Source organism: Hippichthys cyanospilos, chromosome 2 (assembly GCF_059441005.1).
Source record: "Hippichthys cyanospilos isolate Australia breed blue-spotted pipefish chromosome 2, RoL_Hcya_1.0, whole genome shotgun sequence".
Lineage (NCBI taxonomy): Eukaryota > Metazoa > Chordata > Actinopteri > Syngnathiformes > Syngnathidae > Hippichthys > Hippichthys cyanospilos.
This window is the reverse complement of record NC_142370.1, coordinates 2,627,787-2,642,870: the sequence shown is the minus strand read 5'-3', so window position 1 is coordinate 2,642,870 and position 15,084 is coordinate 2,627,787. Positions and strand designations below refer to the sequence as shown.

General features: G+C 41.3%; 1 protein-coding gene across 1 annotated transcript in view; it reads left to right on the top strand.

Annotated features, from left to right (window-relative positions):
* The window catches only part of LOC148426867 (piezo-type mechanosensitive ion channel component 2), an 83,264-nt gene that overhangs the window by 31,362 nt on the left and 36,818 nt on the right, over window positions 1–15,084 (top strand). Inside the window, exons 7-18 of the mRNA XM_088440768.1 lie at window positions 1,739–1,952; window positions 2,018–2,183; window positions 3,467–3,559; window positions 4,700–4,741; window positions 4,822–4,939; window positions 5,002–5,192; window positions 5,821–6,087; window positions 9,842–9,950; window positions 10,035–10,156; window positions 10,431–10,490; window positions 13,546–13,694; window positions 13,758–13,922. Of these exons, the coding sequence (XP_088296894.1) occupies window positions 1,739–1,952; window positions 2,018–2,183; window positions 3,467–3,559; window positions 4,700–4,741; window positions 4,822–4,939; window positions 5,002–5,192; window positions 5,821–6,087; window positions 9,842–9,950; window positions 10,035–10,156; window positions 10,431–10,490; window positions 13,546–13,694; window positions 13,758–13,922 (1,696 nt within the window). The remainder of the gene's footprint in view (window positions 1–1,738; window positions 1,953–2,017; window positions 2,184–3,466; window positions 3,560–4,699; window positions 4,742–4,821; window positions 4,940–5,001; window positions 5,193–5,820; window positions 6,088–9,841; window positions 9,951–10,034; window positions 10,157–10,430; window positions 10,491–13,545; window positions 13,695–13,757; window positions 13,923–15,084) is intronic.

Below are 15,084 nucleotides of genomic sequence, written 5' to 3'. Positions count from 1 at the left end.
GCCATTTCACTCTGGTGCTGATGGGAGCCTGCTAAAAATACCAGAATCACTCCAAGTGAGTATGGACTTAGCAGTCAAAATGTCATTTTTGCTCATTTCAAACTGAATTTGTTCCAATTTTTTGCCATTGGGATTTTCAAAATTTATTTGACAGCTAGCGCGGTATAGTAGGAGGTGAGGAAAGCAGAGCCTTTTGTCATTTAAACATGTAGGAAACATTGACATCTAAAGATCATTTGGATAATTATTGTTTGTCACACATGAGCCACCGTACCTGGTGACATATGCTATTGCTAAAGCTAACCACCAGGGTTTAGAGGCAGACGTTAGTACTGGTTTGCACACTGTACTACCAACACACAGTCACTTCCTGCGTGTGCTGCAGTCACTTAATAAAACAAGTGCTGCGCCCATAAAGTGTGATCTTTGACTCAAACACCGAAACGGACAGGTTTCTACAACATCTAAAGGCTTTTAAGGTGGAATTGAAAGCTGAAAACTCGGGATTGCGCCCACGAAGCCAGCTTCATCGTCGTGGCATTCTACTCTATAAATTTAGGATGCTGATAGTGCTGCTCCCCTCTTGCTGGATTTTCTCCCTTGCCATTTCTTAAGCTTAATGAAGTCTTAACCTTGCATTTGCCCCCTGGTGGTACGATGACTGAAAATGCTTGATTTGACATGTATGGTAGCCAGCTTTTAAAACGTTAATATTGCCGAAGATAAGCTTAATTAATTGTGGCAGCCAATATCGTGAAGTTGGCATGGATTAGTTGTGCGTGTGTGTGCCAATAGGTGTGCAAGCAATACATATATATATATATATATATATATATATATATATATATATATATATATATATATATATATATATATATATATATATATATATATATATATATATATATATATATATATATATTTATAACATACTGTAATACAATTATTCCATCATAAAGATATAATAAAGGTTGAAAAAAACTTGAATCGGAACTCTGGCTATCACTGACACAAAGACAGACAAAAGGTGGATGCAATTTTGCTCAACTGCTGATTCTAAAGTCAACAGTCGTAACAAGCTTCATGAAAAACAGCTGTTGGAAAATGCAACTCTAATCTTATGATGAATTACCCTATTTCCCCAAATATAAGATACTTTTTTTTCCCAAAAAATGAAGGTCAAAAGTATCGGTGTGTCGTTTTTTCCCCCCACACCATTCAAGGAAGATTGATTCAGCCACCTTGATGAGTTTTGACACACAACATTTTAATATCGCCCATACTCCTACTTACAATAATTACCGTAATGGGACGAGTAGAAGGGCGGACATCATTTGGCTGTTAGCAGCAAGTGCCTGTTGTAGCTAACAGCAGCTGGTGTTCGCTGAGGTTGTTATGGCAATATTTTCAATGAAAGAAGCGAGCAGACTGAACCAAGGTCCGAGTCCATCTTTTTTCACACGCTGGAATTTTACAATAACTGAAAAGTTAATGATGTTGTCATTTGATTCAATTAAGAGTGCACTGGTCAGATAAGACGGAAAGGTATTCAATTTGACTTATTCATTGTGGTATCATAAACCTAGTAAAACATGGATGCTGTGCAACTTTGGGTATTTATGTTGCGATCAAAAGGACAAACAACTGCTTTGAGGGCAAAACCTGTGGTCAATGCTGGACGATGGATTTGGTTAGGAGATGCATCCCAATACCGATGCCATTGCTTGAATGTTCCCAGGTATCACTCTTCCGTCCCTCACATCCGCAGTATATTTCGGGACCTTCCTGGGACTGGTGTGGTGGTGGGCCATGGGCCGCTCCATCAGCCTGCTGCTCTTCACTTGCCTGTGCGTGATGATGAGCATTTTCAGTGGAGGACACCTCCTAGTGCTCTATGTCTACCAGCTTCCCCTGCCACAGCAGCTGGTGCCGCCCAACGACGTCTACGCCAGGTATCCATCCCTGCTGTCTGCCAGCGTGCTCAGCTTGCCTCGCATTGATCCTTTTCGCGTCTCAGGTTGTTTGGAATGACAGGAGTGATCCGGACCGACGGTTCAGAGCCGCATGCGCTCCACCTGCAGCCCGAAGTCAGCTGGCCCGACTTGGTCAACCCTTTTGTTCTGCTGCTGCTCTATTACACCCTGGTTACGCTGCTGCTCAAATGGGTGCAGATTGCAGAGGAGGTTGGTCTTAGTGTTGCTTGCCCAAGTGAAATCAATGAACTCCACATTTCTAGCAGGGAACCTTCAGAACAGTGTGAAAAACTTGTGGGTGTCTTGGGAAGTCACAATTCTTATTGGCTCAAGTGTCAACATTACAATTACTGTGATTTTACAGTACATTACAAGCGATTTAGGCAAGGTATCCTTTATTGTCATTTCCTGCAGTACAACGAAACAAAATTTTGAATTAACCAGCTTGAACCGTCCAAGATACATTCAACACAGTTACTGACAGGGAAAGACAAGATGATGTGGCCGGACAGTATTCGCCACAGTGCAGTGCTCCGCAATAGCATGAAACTTGTTACATGAGGAAAAGAATGGGGGAGATAACAAAAAGCACCCCAAAATGAAGTCCATGGCAAAAGTCCAAGGACAACAACAAATCTCACACAACAAAAAATGGAGGTGGGGAGGTGGGGGCCAGCTGGAGCAGCCTGTTGTCCCAGCGCATACACAGCATAGTCCCATCACAATGGTGGAGATTAGGACCAGTGTGCTTTGACACTGAAAAGTAGGAGAGTGTGCCTTTTGAAGTCCGTGAATGCATGTGTATAAGAGTGCCCTTGAGCTGGCTATCCAGTCCAACCAACATTCTTAAGGCCACCAGATATGGGGAAGAGAGGAAAGATTGTCAAATCTCGACAATTTCTTGTCCTTTGGGGGGGAGTGCCCAGATGGCAGTTGTTTTGGGAGCACGGCGATAGAGTATGATCGAGCTTGAGTCCGTAGCATGAGAATGGGTTTTAATCATTTTAACTTGCCAATTTAGCAATAAATCCTTCGATGCCAGCCTCCAACTTCCTCATGATGACAGCAGTTTTACTCAAGGATTTGAGGATCACGTCAAGTTTGCGGTTCAGATGCCTTTTAGCATGAATGAGCATTGATTACTAGCCCAACCCAACAGGGCAGGTGGCCTCTTCTCCAACCCGGCTGCGCTCGTCAGGCCATTTTTTGTCTGACAAACTGAAAGTAATAAACGCATTTCCATCTCGTATACTGTACTGTCCATATCCAATCTTTGGTTTGCTGCTGCTGCACTCATCTTTGCTATAGTAGAAATTAATTGGAGGAAATAAACAATTTACCCCAGAGTTTTCTCCTCTGATCTTGCAGAGCTTTTGGAGAATATGGGGGGAAAAAAAACACAAATTTCAGGCTAAAAATGTTTTGTAATGCAATGCATTGCTCTCATTTGTATCGAGTTGAATATTAGCACTAGATGTGTTTACTTTTTTTAGGATAATGTTGACAGTGATGAGAGTCCACAGTACACCCCAGATGATCCGCCGAGCTTCTCCAGAGTTGTGTACATCTCAGGAGATAAACATGATGTAAATAACGCACACCTTACATCGTCATCATCATTTAGTTACTGCATGTGTTTTGTTTTTCATACCACTGCTTTTCATGCATACTTACTGAAATAAGAAAAATTGGTGCTGCTCATCAGGTAATTATCGTCATGAAAAAATAAAACTAAAGGTAAATCTAAACAAGACAAGTGGAGTATTATTTTTTATTTGTTTTTTTTTTTTAATAGACATTCATGTCAGATTCAGTCAACCTATAACAATTAATAAACAAAATACAAGGATTGAGACAAGAGACTTGCGCTCGTTTTACTCGTGAAGAGTACCGACAGAGATGTGCGCAATCACAGATCTCCTGCCATTTTGATACACATCCTGTCCAGCCTTCTTTTAATTCATTCGGATTGGCCCTAGCTCACAGGTGTCAAACTCAAGTCCTGGGGGCCAAATCCGGCCCGCCACATCTCTTTGTCTGGCCCGTGGGTGATATATATCACACCATTAAGAGCATCGTTGTGAAACTTTAAGGCTCGGGGGCCAGACCCGGCCCGCCACATAGTTTTATGTGGACCGCAAAATGCCAATCAAGACTTCTAGTTTCTTGCTAGCATACCAAATATGCAATTTGTCTTCAACCTTTACAGATTTTTTTGCTACCACTACCCCTTTTGAAAAGTTTTTAGCAGCCTCTGATTTCAAAATTTGTTAATGCGTGACGAGTCAAATGAGTTTGACAATCATGCCTTAAATACAAAGCAATTATAGCCCTGAAGGGTTAGGGGAGACATATGGGAGCAACGATACAATCAGCTTGTTAATAGTGAGGGATGTAGTAGCGAGTCTTCACACTATCAGTCCATGTAATCAATGCTATCTTTTTTACCAGGAACATGACGACCGACCCCATACAGTTCCACCCTGTGCTTAGGTCATGGTGCTTGCTGGTGTGATCTCTTCCCTCAATCCTCACAAACAACTACAACGGAAAATATCCATGTCTAATTATCTACTAGCATACATATTGCAAAAAACAAATATGGGATTACCTATATAGATTTATTCTAACAGTTTTCCAAAAACCCACATGTGGAAAGGCCGTACGAATAATGGACGGGATGAGTTTTCCCAAACTGATTTCAAACTGTTTTTGCCTCATTTCAGCTTCTGAGCAGCACGGACGAGGAAACGTATCTACCTGATGAGGTGCCGATATTTGAATTTGTGTGCGCACAAACACTCCTTGCATGTCCTAATTGGCTTTGTTTTGCGTTCTCTTTGCAAAGCCCATGATCTTAATGAGGGCCAATTCGTGGCAAGGTGTCTACGGAGAGGATGAAGGAAGCCTTTTGGGGGGTGCCGGCTATACCAACTGTTACCCTCTCACCCCCTCGCATTATGAGGGCCAAGATTGGCTAACGCTTGGTACAGGCACTCGTGTAGCTTCAAAGGATGTTTACAAAAAGTGCCCAAAATATCTGCTGACATGGCCTCCCTTCTGCTGGGAACAGAGAGCCGAGGGGGAACGGAGGGGACCATCCGGTCCTCGGCGAGTCTGGCGGAAAGCTCTCCTCCGGACTCAGGCCCAAGCGCTCTGGTCATCTTCGCTAGACTGGTCCAAAAGCACAGCTATGTTAGCGGCCTCATCATCATGATGGTAGGAAGAAATTGACAAATATAGATTTCTAATTGAGTGGATGAACCTTGAATAATCTAAGTGCTCCCAAATGTCCAAAGGAGTAAATCCCACACACATTTTTTTTTTATGTCTTCTAATGATGCCTGAGCAGGAAATTGAATGCTTGCCTCTATTTATGTAAGCAAGCAGTGCACACAAACTAGTAAAAATGTCATCCTGACATTGCTTTCTGCTCAGGCCTTTCTGTGTGGAGTTTGCATGTTCTCCCTGGGCCTGTGTACATTTTTCCAAGCACATTCTCAAATCATGCACGATAAGCTTTAATGGACACTCGGAACTGCCCTCAGGTGTGTTTTTCAGTGCAAATGGCTTTTTGGGCAGAGTGCTTCTCAATTATTACAAGTAAAGGCCCCCACCCCCAAATGAGAAAACATTATCTATAAAAAAAAAAAAATAGTATAACTACAATTATAACTAAAATCGTATCCTGTTTAACATGAACAGCAGTAAAATAGCAGTGTAAGTAAGCCCCCTATTCCATCCCCCACCCATCCTTCCGGCAGTGAGAAGCTTCGGTCGGATGGCTCATAAGCTTCCCGGACAGATGGCTCATCCCGACAAATTATTTTTTGCGTTTGCTTGGAAGGTGTGGAGCATCACCTACAACAACTGGCTGACCTTCGCCCTGCTAGTCTGGTCCTGCCTCATTTGGATGACGCGGGAGAGGCGACGCTACGCCATGATGTCAGCACCCTTCTTGGCGGCATATGGCACTGTCCTGCTGCTTCTGGGCTTCGTCAGTGGCTTGCGCCTAAGCCGGTCTGAGCTGTACCCCGGCCTGCCACTTGCTGTCATCGCGGACTTTGACCTGAATAGTTATCACCCTGCGCCTTGCGTCCACCTAGCATCAAAGGTAATGGAAAGATCAAGTGGCTCTAGTTTAATTGAAAGTTTCTTTTACATGTGTCCTGATGGTGTGGGACCATGCCATATTTCCAAATTGCCCCCACCCCCTATAAATCCTCATCTCCAGCTCCGGTCCTGTAGTCAGGGCACGCATCCGTCTTTTTGACAGCAATCTTACATACATTAAGAGCTGATTGTTTGCAATGTGAATGTTCAATTTATTCGTACATTATTTGATTAAATTGGACTGGCAGGCTTATGATCTGTGACTCCAAATCCATATATAGTTTGAATATCATTCATATAAATTATAAATTGGTCAGTCACATTGCGTCAGATCCAGAGGAAATTAATGAAGCTTTTGTGCAATTGTATTTGGACCTGTATGCCTCGAGATCGCCACCGGCGGCGGCGCATGAGATGCTTCAAAACATTCAATTGAGCCCTATCGCGGTGACTGCTGTGCAAGAAGCTATTAAATCTCTTAGTGCGGGCAAATCACCTGGCCCAAACAGCCTCACGGCTGAATATTATAAAGCCAACGCAGACCTCATAGCGCCAATGATGGAGAGAATGTGTAACGAAGACTTTTTGAGTTGTCAACTCACCAGGACGCTGTCTGAAGCCACAATCTTTCTGAAATTGAAAAAATATAAGGATCCATTGTCATGTGGTAGCTATAGACCTATTTCTCTTTTGAATGTAGACTTAAAAGTTCTCGCCAAAGATCTGGCTTCTGTGTGAAGGAAATCATTAATTAGGTTGTTATCATTATGTGCTTATTTCTTGTCTAGAATAATGCGCATTGCTATCCATGTGTGCAGTCCTACTTCATCTCGCCCCAGTCCTTAGATAAAGCTGTTGACGCTGGAAAGTGTGAGCTTGGGACCTTGGCCCAGCTGTTGGTGGCGCCTGACCGGCTCTTTTTGTTATGTCTTGTAATGTGCAATGCTTTGCTGAATGAATAAAAACCAGGCAGGGGCGCTTGAGCGTTGAATTAGTGCTGGGGAATGCACGAGTTCGTTTGCCCAAGCTTTTTCCCTCTACCATGGTATAGAAAAGTCAATCTTGGCTGGTCTGAGTTACTCTTTTTGCTGCTTATCAGCTAGGCTTGTCCTAGTCTTCTTTTAGAGATTTCTCTGACATTCTACTACAACGTGCTAGCTCATATAATTTCCATAAACCAAACTGGATTCATGTCTGGATGGCATTCTTATCATACCTCTCGGCTTCTTTTGAATATTGTACATACAGCAGGCGCAAGTGTTGAGTGGAACTTTCTCTATGGAGTGATGAACAGCTTTTGGTTGGGTGAGGATTTTGTTCATTGGGTTAGACTACTGTATTTAGCTGTGTCGGCCTCGGTCCGCTCAAACAACACTTTGTTTTTCCATTCCCGCGAGGAAGAGATATCAAACAGGACTGCCCTCTCTCACCCTTGCTGTTCGCTTTTGCCATCGAGCCACTTGCAATTTGGCTGCGTTCCGTGGAAAGAATTCAAGGTGTCAAGAGGTTAGGCGTAACACACAAGGTTTCTCTATATGCTGATGACTTGCTTTTGTACATTTCAGATTCCTTGAGGTCATTCCCGATACTCTTGACATACTGGATCAATATGGCAAGTTCTCTGGCTATAAGCTGAACCTTCAAAAGAGCAAACTTTTACCCCTTAATCCTTCGGACAGGATATTTCCTTGGTTGGGGACATCTTTTAGATGAATGGAGACATGGTTTCGATACCTCGGAATTTTTGTCCCTCTATGTCTGAAATGGTTAGCCAGAACTTTCTGTCTTTGTTGGATGGCACAGTGAAGGACTTTGAACGATGGTCTTCTTTACCCCTATCTCTTGCTGGATCTGTGGTGACTACATGGAGTCATTCATCAACATATCAAACACCAATTTAAGGACTACACAACCAAAACCGGGATAATAGCAAAATCCAAAAAAAAAAAAGACACGCCTCTCTCCGCCAAGACAGTGAAGGAAAGAACGATTAAAATGGCAGGCAACACCGATCAACAAATCAAGGACATTAATTCAGCGCCAGCATACTCAATTGCCAGTGATGTGATCGATATTGAATAGACTGCGCGTTTATGCAGGTATGTGGCTGATGTTTCATTTTTATAGATGCAGGCTATGTTTTATTGCACTCTATTGCCCAGATAAGGGCCACCTTATGTTCCATTTTGTTTTTTTTGAATCCTGATGAATAAAATCTTCTAAAATCCGCTTTATTTAATTTAATCAAAACAATGAAACATAATTCATTAAAATTGTAATTAAGTTAAACTTGAGGCGGCATCGCACAACGGAGTAGTCATGTGGCGTGTCAGGATGCACTGCAGGAAAAATAAACATTTAATCATGAAGCCTCATTATGTATTCGTAGTTAATCATTTTGATAGTTGGCTAATATAGCTATTATAGATACATACAGCATGTGTTGCCTTCATTACAAGGCTTTTATTTTTTTGCGGCTCCAGACATATTTGTTTTTTGTTTTTTTTGGTCCAATATGGCGCTTTCAACATTTTGGGTTACCGACCCCTGGTTTAAATATTTTACAAATGTCTTTTTTTTACATTGTAGCTGGTAGTCCGTGTTATGAAGGAGGCATAATGGCAACTTTGGTGTTTCGACGACGTTTTGTCTGAGAGGTATTGATCGCGAAAGTCCGAATCTGCCAATATCTTGCCAACTTTACCGAAGTCAAAGGTGGCATGGCGTGTGTCGAAGTGACGCTTTACATTCCACCGTTTCATCGATGCAATTTTGTCATTGCAAATTAAACATACTGCAGAACCCGCTCTCTCCACAAAGGCGAATTCTTCGGTCCATTCATTTTGAAATGTGCGATAATCGTCATCTTTTTTTGTTTTCGCCATCTTCTTTTCGAAGGTTTAGCTTTGAGCTAATGACCGAGCAGTTGACTCAAAAGGGGACGTTTACCTGTTTACCCAGCAACGGCCAACAGAGGCCAGTATTCTCCAATTAAAAATAATGAACAATTGCTCCTACAGCCCTGAACAGGATCGATAGGTTAACACAAGTGAGAATTATTTTGTTTTATGTGCGAGCCAGATGCAATCATCAAAAGAGCCACATCTGGCTCGCGAGCCATAGGTTCCCGACCCCTGCTCTAACCCAAGATTACAAGCATGAAACGAGCGTAACCAAAGGGATATAAAATGACACGAAGTGAATATATATATATATATATATATATATATATATATATATATATATATATATATATATATATATTTTTTTTTTTTTTTTTTTTTTTTTTGGGCCTCTCTGGAGCGTGTAAGTTTACTTTAGTTTGGGTCATGCGGAGTACATACTATGTGATGTCATTGATTAGGTTTATGCTAGGGTATGTGAATATATGCAATCTTAGCCAATGTAAATTTGATGTTTATTTATATATATATATATATATATATATATATATATATATATATATATATATATATATATATATATATATATATATTGATGTTTATATATGTGTGCATATATATATATATATGTATATATATATATATATATATATATATATATATATATATATATATATATATTGATGTTTATATATGTGTGCATATATATATATATATATATATATATATATATATATATATATATATATAATTAGGATAATGATGTCAGGTTATACTAGGCCAGCTGAGAACGCCTTGCTGGTCCATAGAGCCCATCATTGATCATCGTTGTGTCGCTCACTATGTGCGCAGGTTTTCTACAGCTTCAGCTTCTGGTTGATGTTTCGTCAGCAGCTGAAGGAAAGACAAGAAGAGCAGAAGCTGAAATCCAAATCACTCGACGAAGTCAAAGTTGCTCCATGTAATTCCAGGTTTGATGTCAGTTGAAGACTGTCAAAAGTTTTGATTTCTTGGCCTTTGTCTTTTTTGGTTTTCCCTGGTGCAGCCGAGGAAAACCAGCCATCACCGGTTGTGGCTATGCTGATCGCCGGACTGAAAGGGGTACTGGTAAAATACTGGATCCTCTTCTGCTGCTCCATGTTCTTTGTGGTCAGCTTCTCTGGAACGGTAAGCATTCAGGAAGTAACTCCGTCGCCAAACGTTAAACGCAAACAACACCAGTTTGCTAGACACTGCCGAGCAGCAATGCCAAGACCAAGTCATCCATTTTCACTCCTGCAGTGCCGCAGCCCTCCCTGTCGCAGATGTACCAGCCTACACACTTTTACAAACTGACACTCACAGTTATCGTCTGCGGGTCGCGAAAATAGTTGTTCACCTTGTGCTTATAGTTGTGTGGAACAAACGCCAAAGTAATATGGACTTTGTATTGTTTGCACAGGTGGTTGTCTACAAGATTCTTTACATTGTGCTGTTCCTCTCCTTCGTTGTCCTGTACCAGGTCTGTCAACCAACCCTCAACGTGTGCTTGTTGTTTCTTCAATTAGCTGCTGTAAAAGTCATGTTGAGAAGGTCTCAGCTTCTCCTGAGGTCTCAAAGATGCCCTCTCTATTGATTTGCAGTCATAATTACAGACATCAGCTTTTTTTAATTGCCTTTTTGCTGGTTTTCCTGGTCCTTCTTGTATTTTTGCTGAACTTTTAAAGACGTGCTGCTGCACACTTACATACAAAGGCCTAATGGCTGCAAAGGTGCCTGGACCATTAATTCTCTGTTTACGTGTCGTCAGCAAGCCTGTGCTCTATTTGCATTCAGGAGTAAGGATGGCCATTTTACCTGAGATGAACAAGAATGTGTGTGAGACATTATTGATTTGTTGACCATTTACCATTATTTCTCCCTCATCAAATTCACAAGGCTGCTGTGAAAAAGTCAGTCGGAAATGTTGATCGATTCTTGTTAAAAATGCGTCAACGGAAAAATGACTGCAGATGAAGTCAAACAGTAACATCAAACATCCCATAGGCCAGGCAAGCTCACCTGCCTTGCAGTACGTTTCCTATTTTTAAGAAGTGGGCACTTGGTCGGCACTGACGGACTGTACGTAAGTCCGTCACTGACGGATGCCCGTTTTGCCCACGGAATGACGGATGACGGCAATGCTAAAATAAAGGGCGAATCAAAAATGTCAGAAGTACAATTTTCATCGGTCATTGTAATTGTCAATCGTCATGGGTCAGCCTGCCAGACCCCTTTTTCCTTCTTGAAATATACTTCAATTAACTAGCATGATTATCTGCTATATTGCTACGTCTTTATAGAAGAAAGTGCAATCAGCATACAGTCAGTGTCAGCATACAGTCAATGTCACCATAGTCACTTTACCGCACCACCAAGCAGTGGAGATATGTGTTCAGTAATGTGTTCAGTTAAGTGAATTAACTGGGTTGGTTCAGTTCACTACTTGTCATTCACAGCTAAAACAAAGTTGATATTACCAGAGATTTATTTGTACTTGCTCCCTTTATCTGTCTTTGTTTCAAATTGCTGGTTAGAGCATTCTGGGAATGCAAAACAAATATGCATTCTTTCTCTGATTGACTGTTGGCCTCGAAATGCAAGATAGACATTTTTTAAGATACAAGTTTTATAATTCCCTAATTACAATAAATAAGCCTTGTTTTTAATAAATTCAACCTCAGCAATACTTTGTGTTAAGTGTAGTGTGTGACAGATGAAATTTAGACATGTTAATGACTGTCTTCTATAGTTGTAGGACAGGCAGTTATAAATATAATTTGAAGCAGTGGTCCCCAACCTTCACTATGTATGTAATATCAACAGCGGCCAGAGGCGGTGCCAAAAAAAACAAAACAAAGATCAAGCAAAACATATGAACTGTTAAAATAAATCATCTCCAAAACATTATTTCGGGTGCAGCCCACGCGGCCCGGTACCATTTGATCCACGGACCGGTACCAGTCCGCTGGTTGGGGACCACTGATTTAAAGCATGATAATCCCATCCAGTGGACAGGATTGCTAATTGTACTCCTGTCCCCTGCATTTTTCTAATGTGGAATATTAAACATGACGGTATTTATAGGATTGGGTTAAACCCTTTAGCTGTTTTTTTTTTTTGTGTTACACTTACTCTCTATTGCGTTTCAATTGCACTGTAACTGTTGAACTGCAGACATTTTGTTAACTTTAAGTGTTAAGTACTAAAACAGAAAAAATAATTAGTGTGAGTACAGACAGCAGAACAGTAGTTCATCGCCTGACAAATTAGAAACCAGAAAAAAAAAAAAGTATCCTTCTAGTGGTGACCTAAGGCTGGGCAAAAATACAGCAATGACTGACAGACAGATGATTAAAATTTCGTCTCATTTGAAAAAAATGACGGACCAAGGATGACTGAAAGGGGACAGAGCTCTGATGAATCTCAGACCAGCAAAAAAAAAAATGTAAATTGGCCACCTATGCTATCATTTGGTCTGACTAAAAACGATCCCATACTTTTCGTCGGAAGGCCAAGGTGGGCCTGAATCGATCTGGTTGTATTCAAATAGCAAGTTTGCAACCTAAAAGTTGGATTTGTATAAATTTGATTGAACATCGCGGGAGAGTCTGAAACACGCAGTCTGGATCTGTCCAAGCAATGAAGTTGCTTCGCCGACCTTTACACAATCTTACGTCTTTATTGACCCTGTCCGTGTCTATAATTCACTGCGGTTGTTTTTGCTGACCGTGAACCATGGCAATAGTGGTTCTTACAGTATGAAACTATGCATTCAATATAATGCTGATCCAATCGTCATACAATCATTAGCAATGGCAATTGCCTTTCCTTGTACGGTGTACCACGCCATAGGACATTTATCCGTTCTGGTGTTGGGATCGCAAGGCAAAATTGTGGGCAAAAGAACCCTATGGTAATCAGCTAATGTGTGCAAAACCCCAGGTAAAAACGTCAACATTTTTATACATATAAAAACATTTGTAACAAAATAGTAAAATAAGTACTACTTATATCTAATTTACATGTATATAATCAAATAACATAAATAAAACGTGTATGAAGGAAAAATGAAATTGTATTTATTTGTTTACTTTTTTTTTTTTTACCTTTGGAGTGATGTGACTTGATGCCATAACTTGGGGGTCCGCTGTACTGTAAATGACCTGTAAATCACTGTTTGCGAGAAGCTATACACAAAAAAGGAGAAAAGACATTCTTTTCCTCCTCATGCATGAGGATAACAGAGAAGGACTGCATGAGTCCAATTCTACTGGGCTCTAAAGCAGCCTATCTGAACCTCATTCAGAAATCTCTAATTACATAAAAGTTCCTGCCTTAGAAAGAATAAAAACACGGCCAGAACCCAGTGTACGTGTCCTGGCATGTGTGTGTGTGTGTGTGTGTGTGTGTGTGTGTGTGTGTGTGTGTGTGTGTGTGTGTGTGCGTGTGCGTGTGTGTGTGTGTGTATGATTAGTGCATGTGTGGCAAAGTAGACATTCCACGTTATGATATCTTGCTGCGTTTCTATCATGGAGGTTCGTTTTGACCTGTGGCGCCGCTACTTGAAGATGTTCTGGGCAGTGGTGGTGGGCTACTCCATGCTGGTGCTGATCGCCATCTACATGTACCAGTTCCAAAGCGTGTCCGCGCTCTTGCGCCAGATCTTGGGGATGTCGGAGGACGGGTGAGTGGCGTGGACGGCCGGCAACTCTGCTCCGACTTTTCACCGCCTCCTTTCCTTACTTAGTCTTCGAGATCTTGGCTTGGAACGCTTCGACACGGTGGAGCTTTTCGCCCGCATCCTGCTTCCTGCGGCATTCCTACTGGCTTGCATTCTTCAGCTACATTACTTCAACTCTGACTTCTTGACCCTCACTGATATTGACAACGTTCGCGTCAGACAGCTTTCCAGGTGAGATGGAAGACAAGCTGCAAATTGAGACATCAAATATTTTTGACCAGGAGTCGGCAACCCGCGGCTCTCGAGCCGCATGCGGCTCTTTAGCGAGGTCCTAGTGGCTCCCTGGAGCTTTTTCAAAATGATTGGAAATGGAAAAAGATGGGGGAGAAAAATATTTTTTTCATTTTAATGTGCTCTCTGTAGGGGGACAAACATGACAAAAACATTCTTAACATTTTCCAATGCTGTAAAAATGTGTAAACTAAATATTACATTTCAACATTTCTGTCAACGAAGAATTACGTCATAGCCTGAGACACGCGTTTCTGTTAGCAGGGCAGGATGCTAGGCAAGTGGCCGTTGTAAACAAACCGGCGGCCATGAGCCATGGATCCCAAAGGGAAAAAGAGAAAAATAGGTGAGGAGAACAGAGGATTCAACATTTCTTGGACCGAATCATTTGCATTCGTTGCCAATGCAGAAGGATTGCCTGAATGTTTGCTCTGTAGCGACAAGTTGTCAAATAACAAAAATAGCAATGTGGAACGACATTTTCAGGGAAGGCGTTCTACATTTACAGCCGAGTACCCAGTTGGCAATGAGAGAAAAAGTGTGATTGCATTACCTCTGCAGAAATTAGAGTTTACAGTTGGTGACTACATGGAGTCATTCATCAACATGTTAGAACACCAATTTAAGGACTTCATAAACAAAACCGGGATAATACAAAAAAAAAAGACACACCTCTCTCCGCCAAGACAGTGAAGGAAAGAACGATTAAAATGGCAGGCAACACTGATCAACAAATCAAGGACATTAATTCAGCGCCAGCATACGCAATTGCCAGTGATGTGATCGATATTGAACAGACTGCGTGTTTATGCAGGTATGTGGCTGATGTTTTATTTTTATAGATGCAGGCTACGTTTTATTGCACTCTATTGCCCAGATAAGGGCCACCTTATGCATGTTCCATTTTGTTTTTTTTCGAATCCTCATGAATAAAATCTTCTAAAATCCGCTTTATTTAATTTAATCAAAGCAATGAAACATAAGTCATTAATATTGTAATTTAGTTCAACTTGAGGCGGCATCGCACAACAGAGTAGTCATGTGGTGTGTCAGGATGCACTGCAGGAGAAATAAACATTTAATCATGAAGCCTCATTATGTA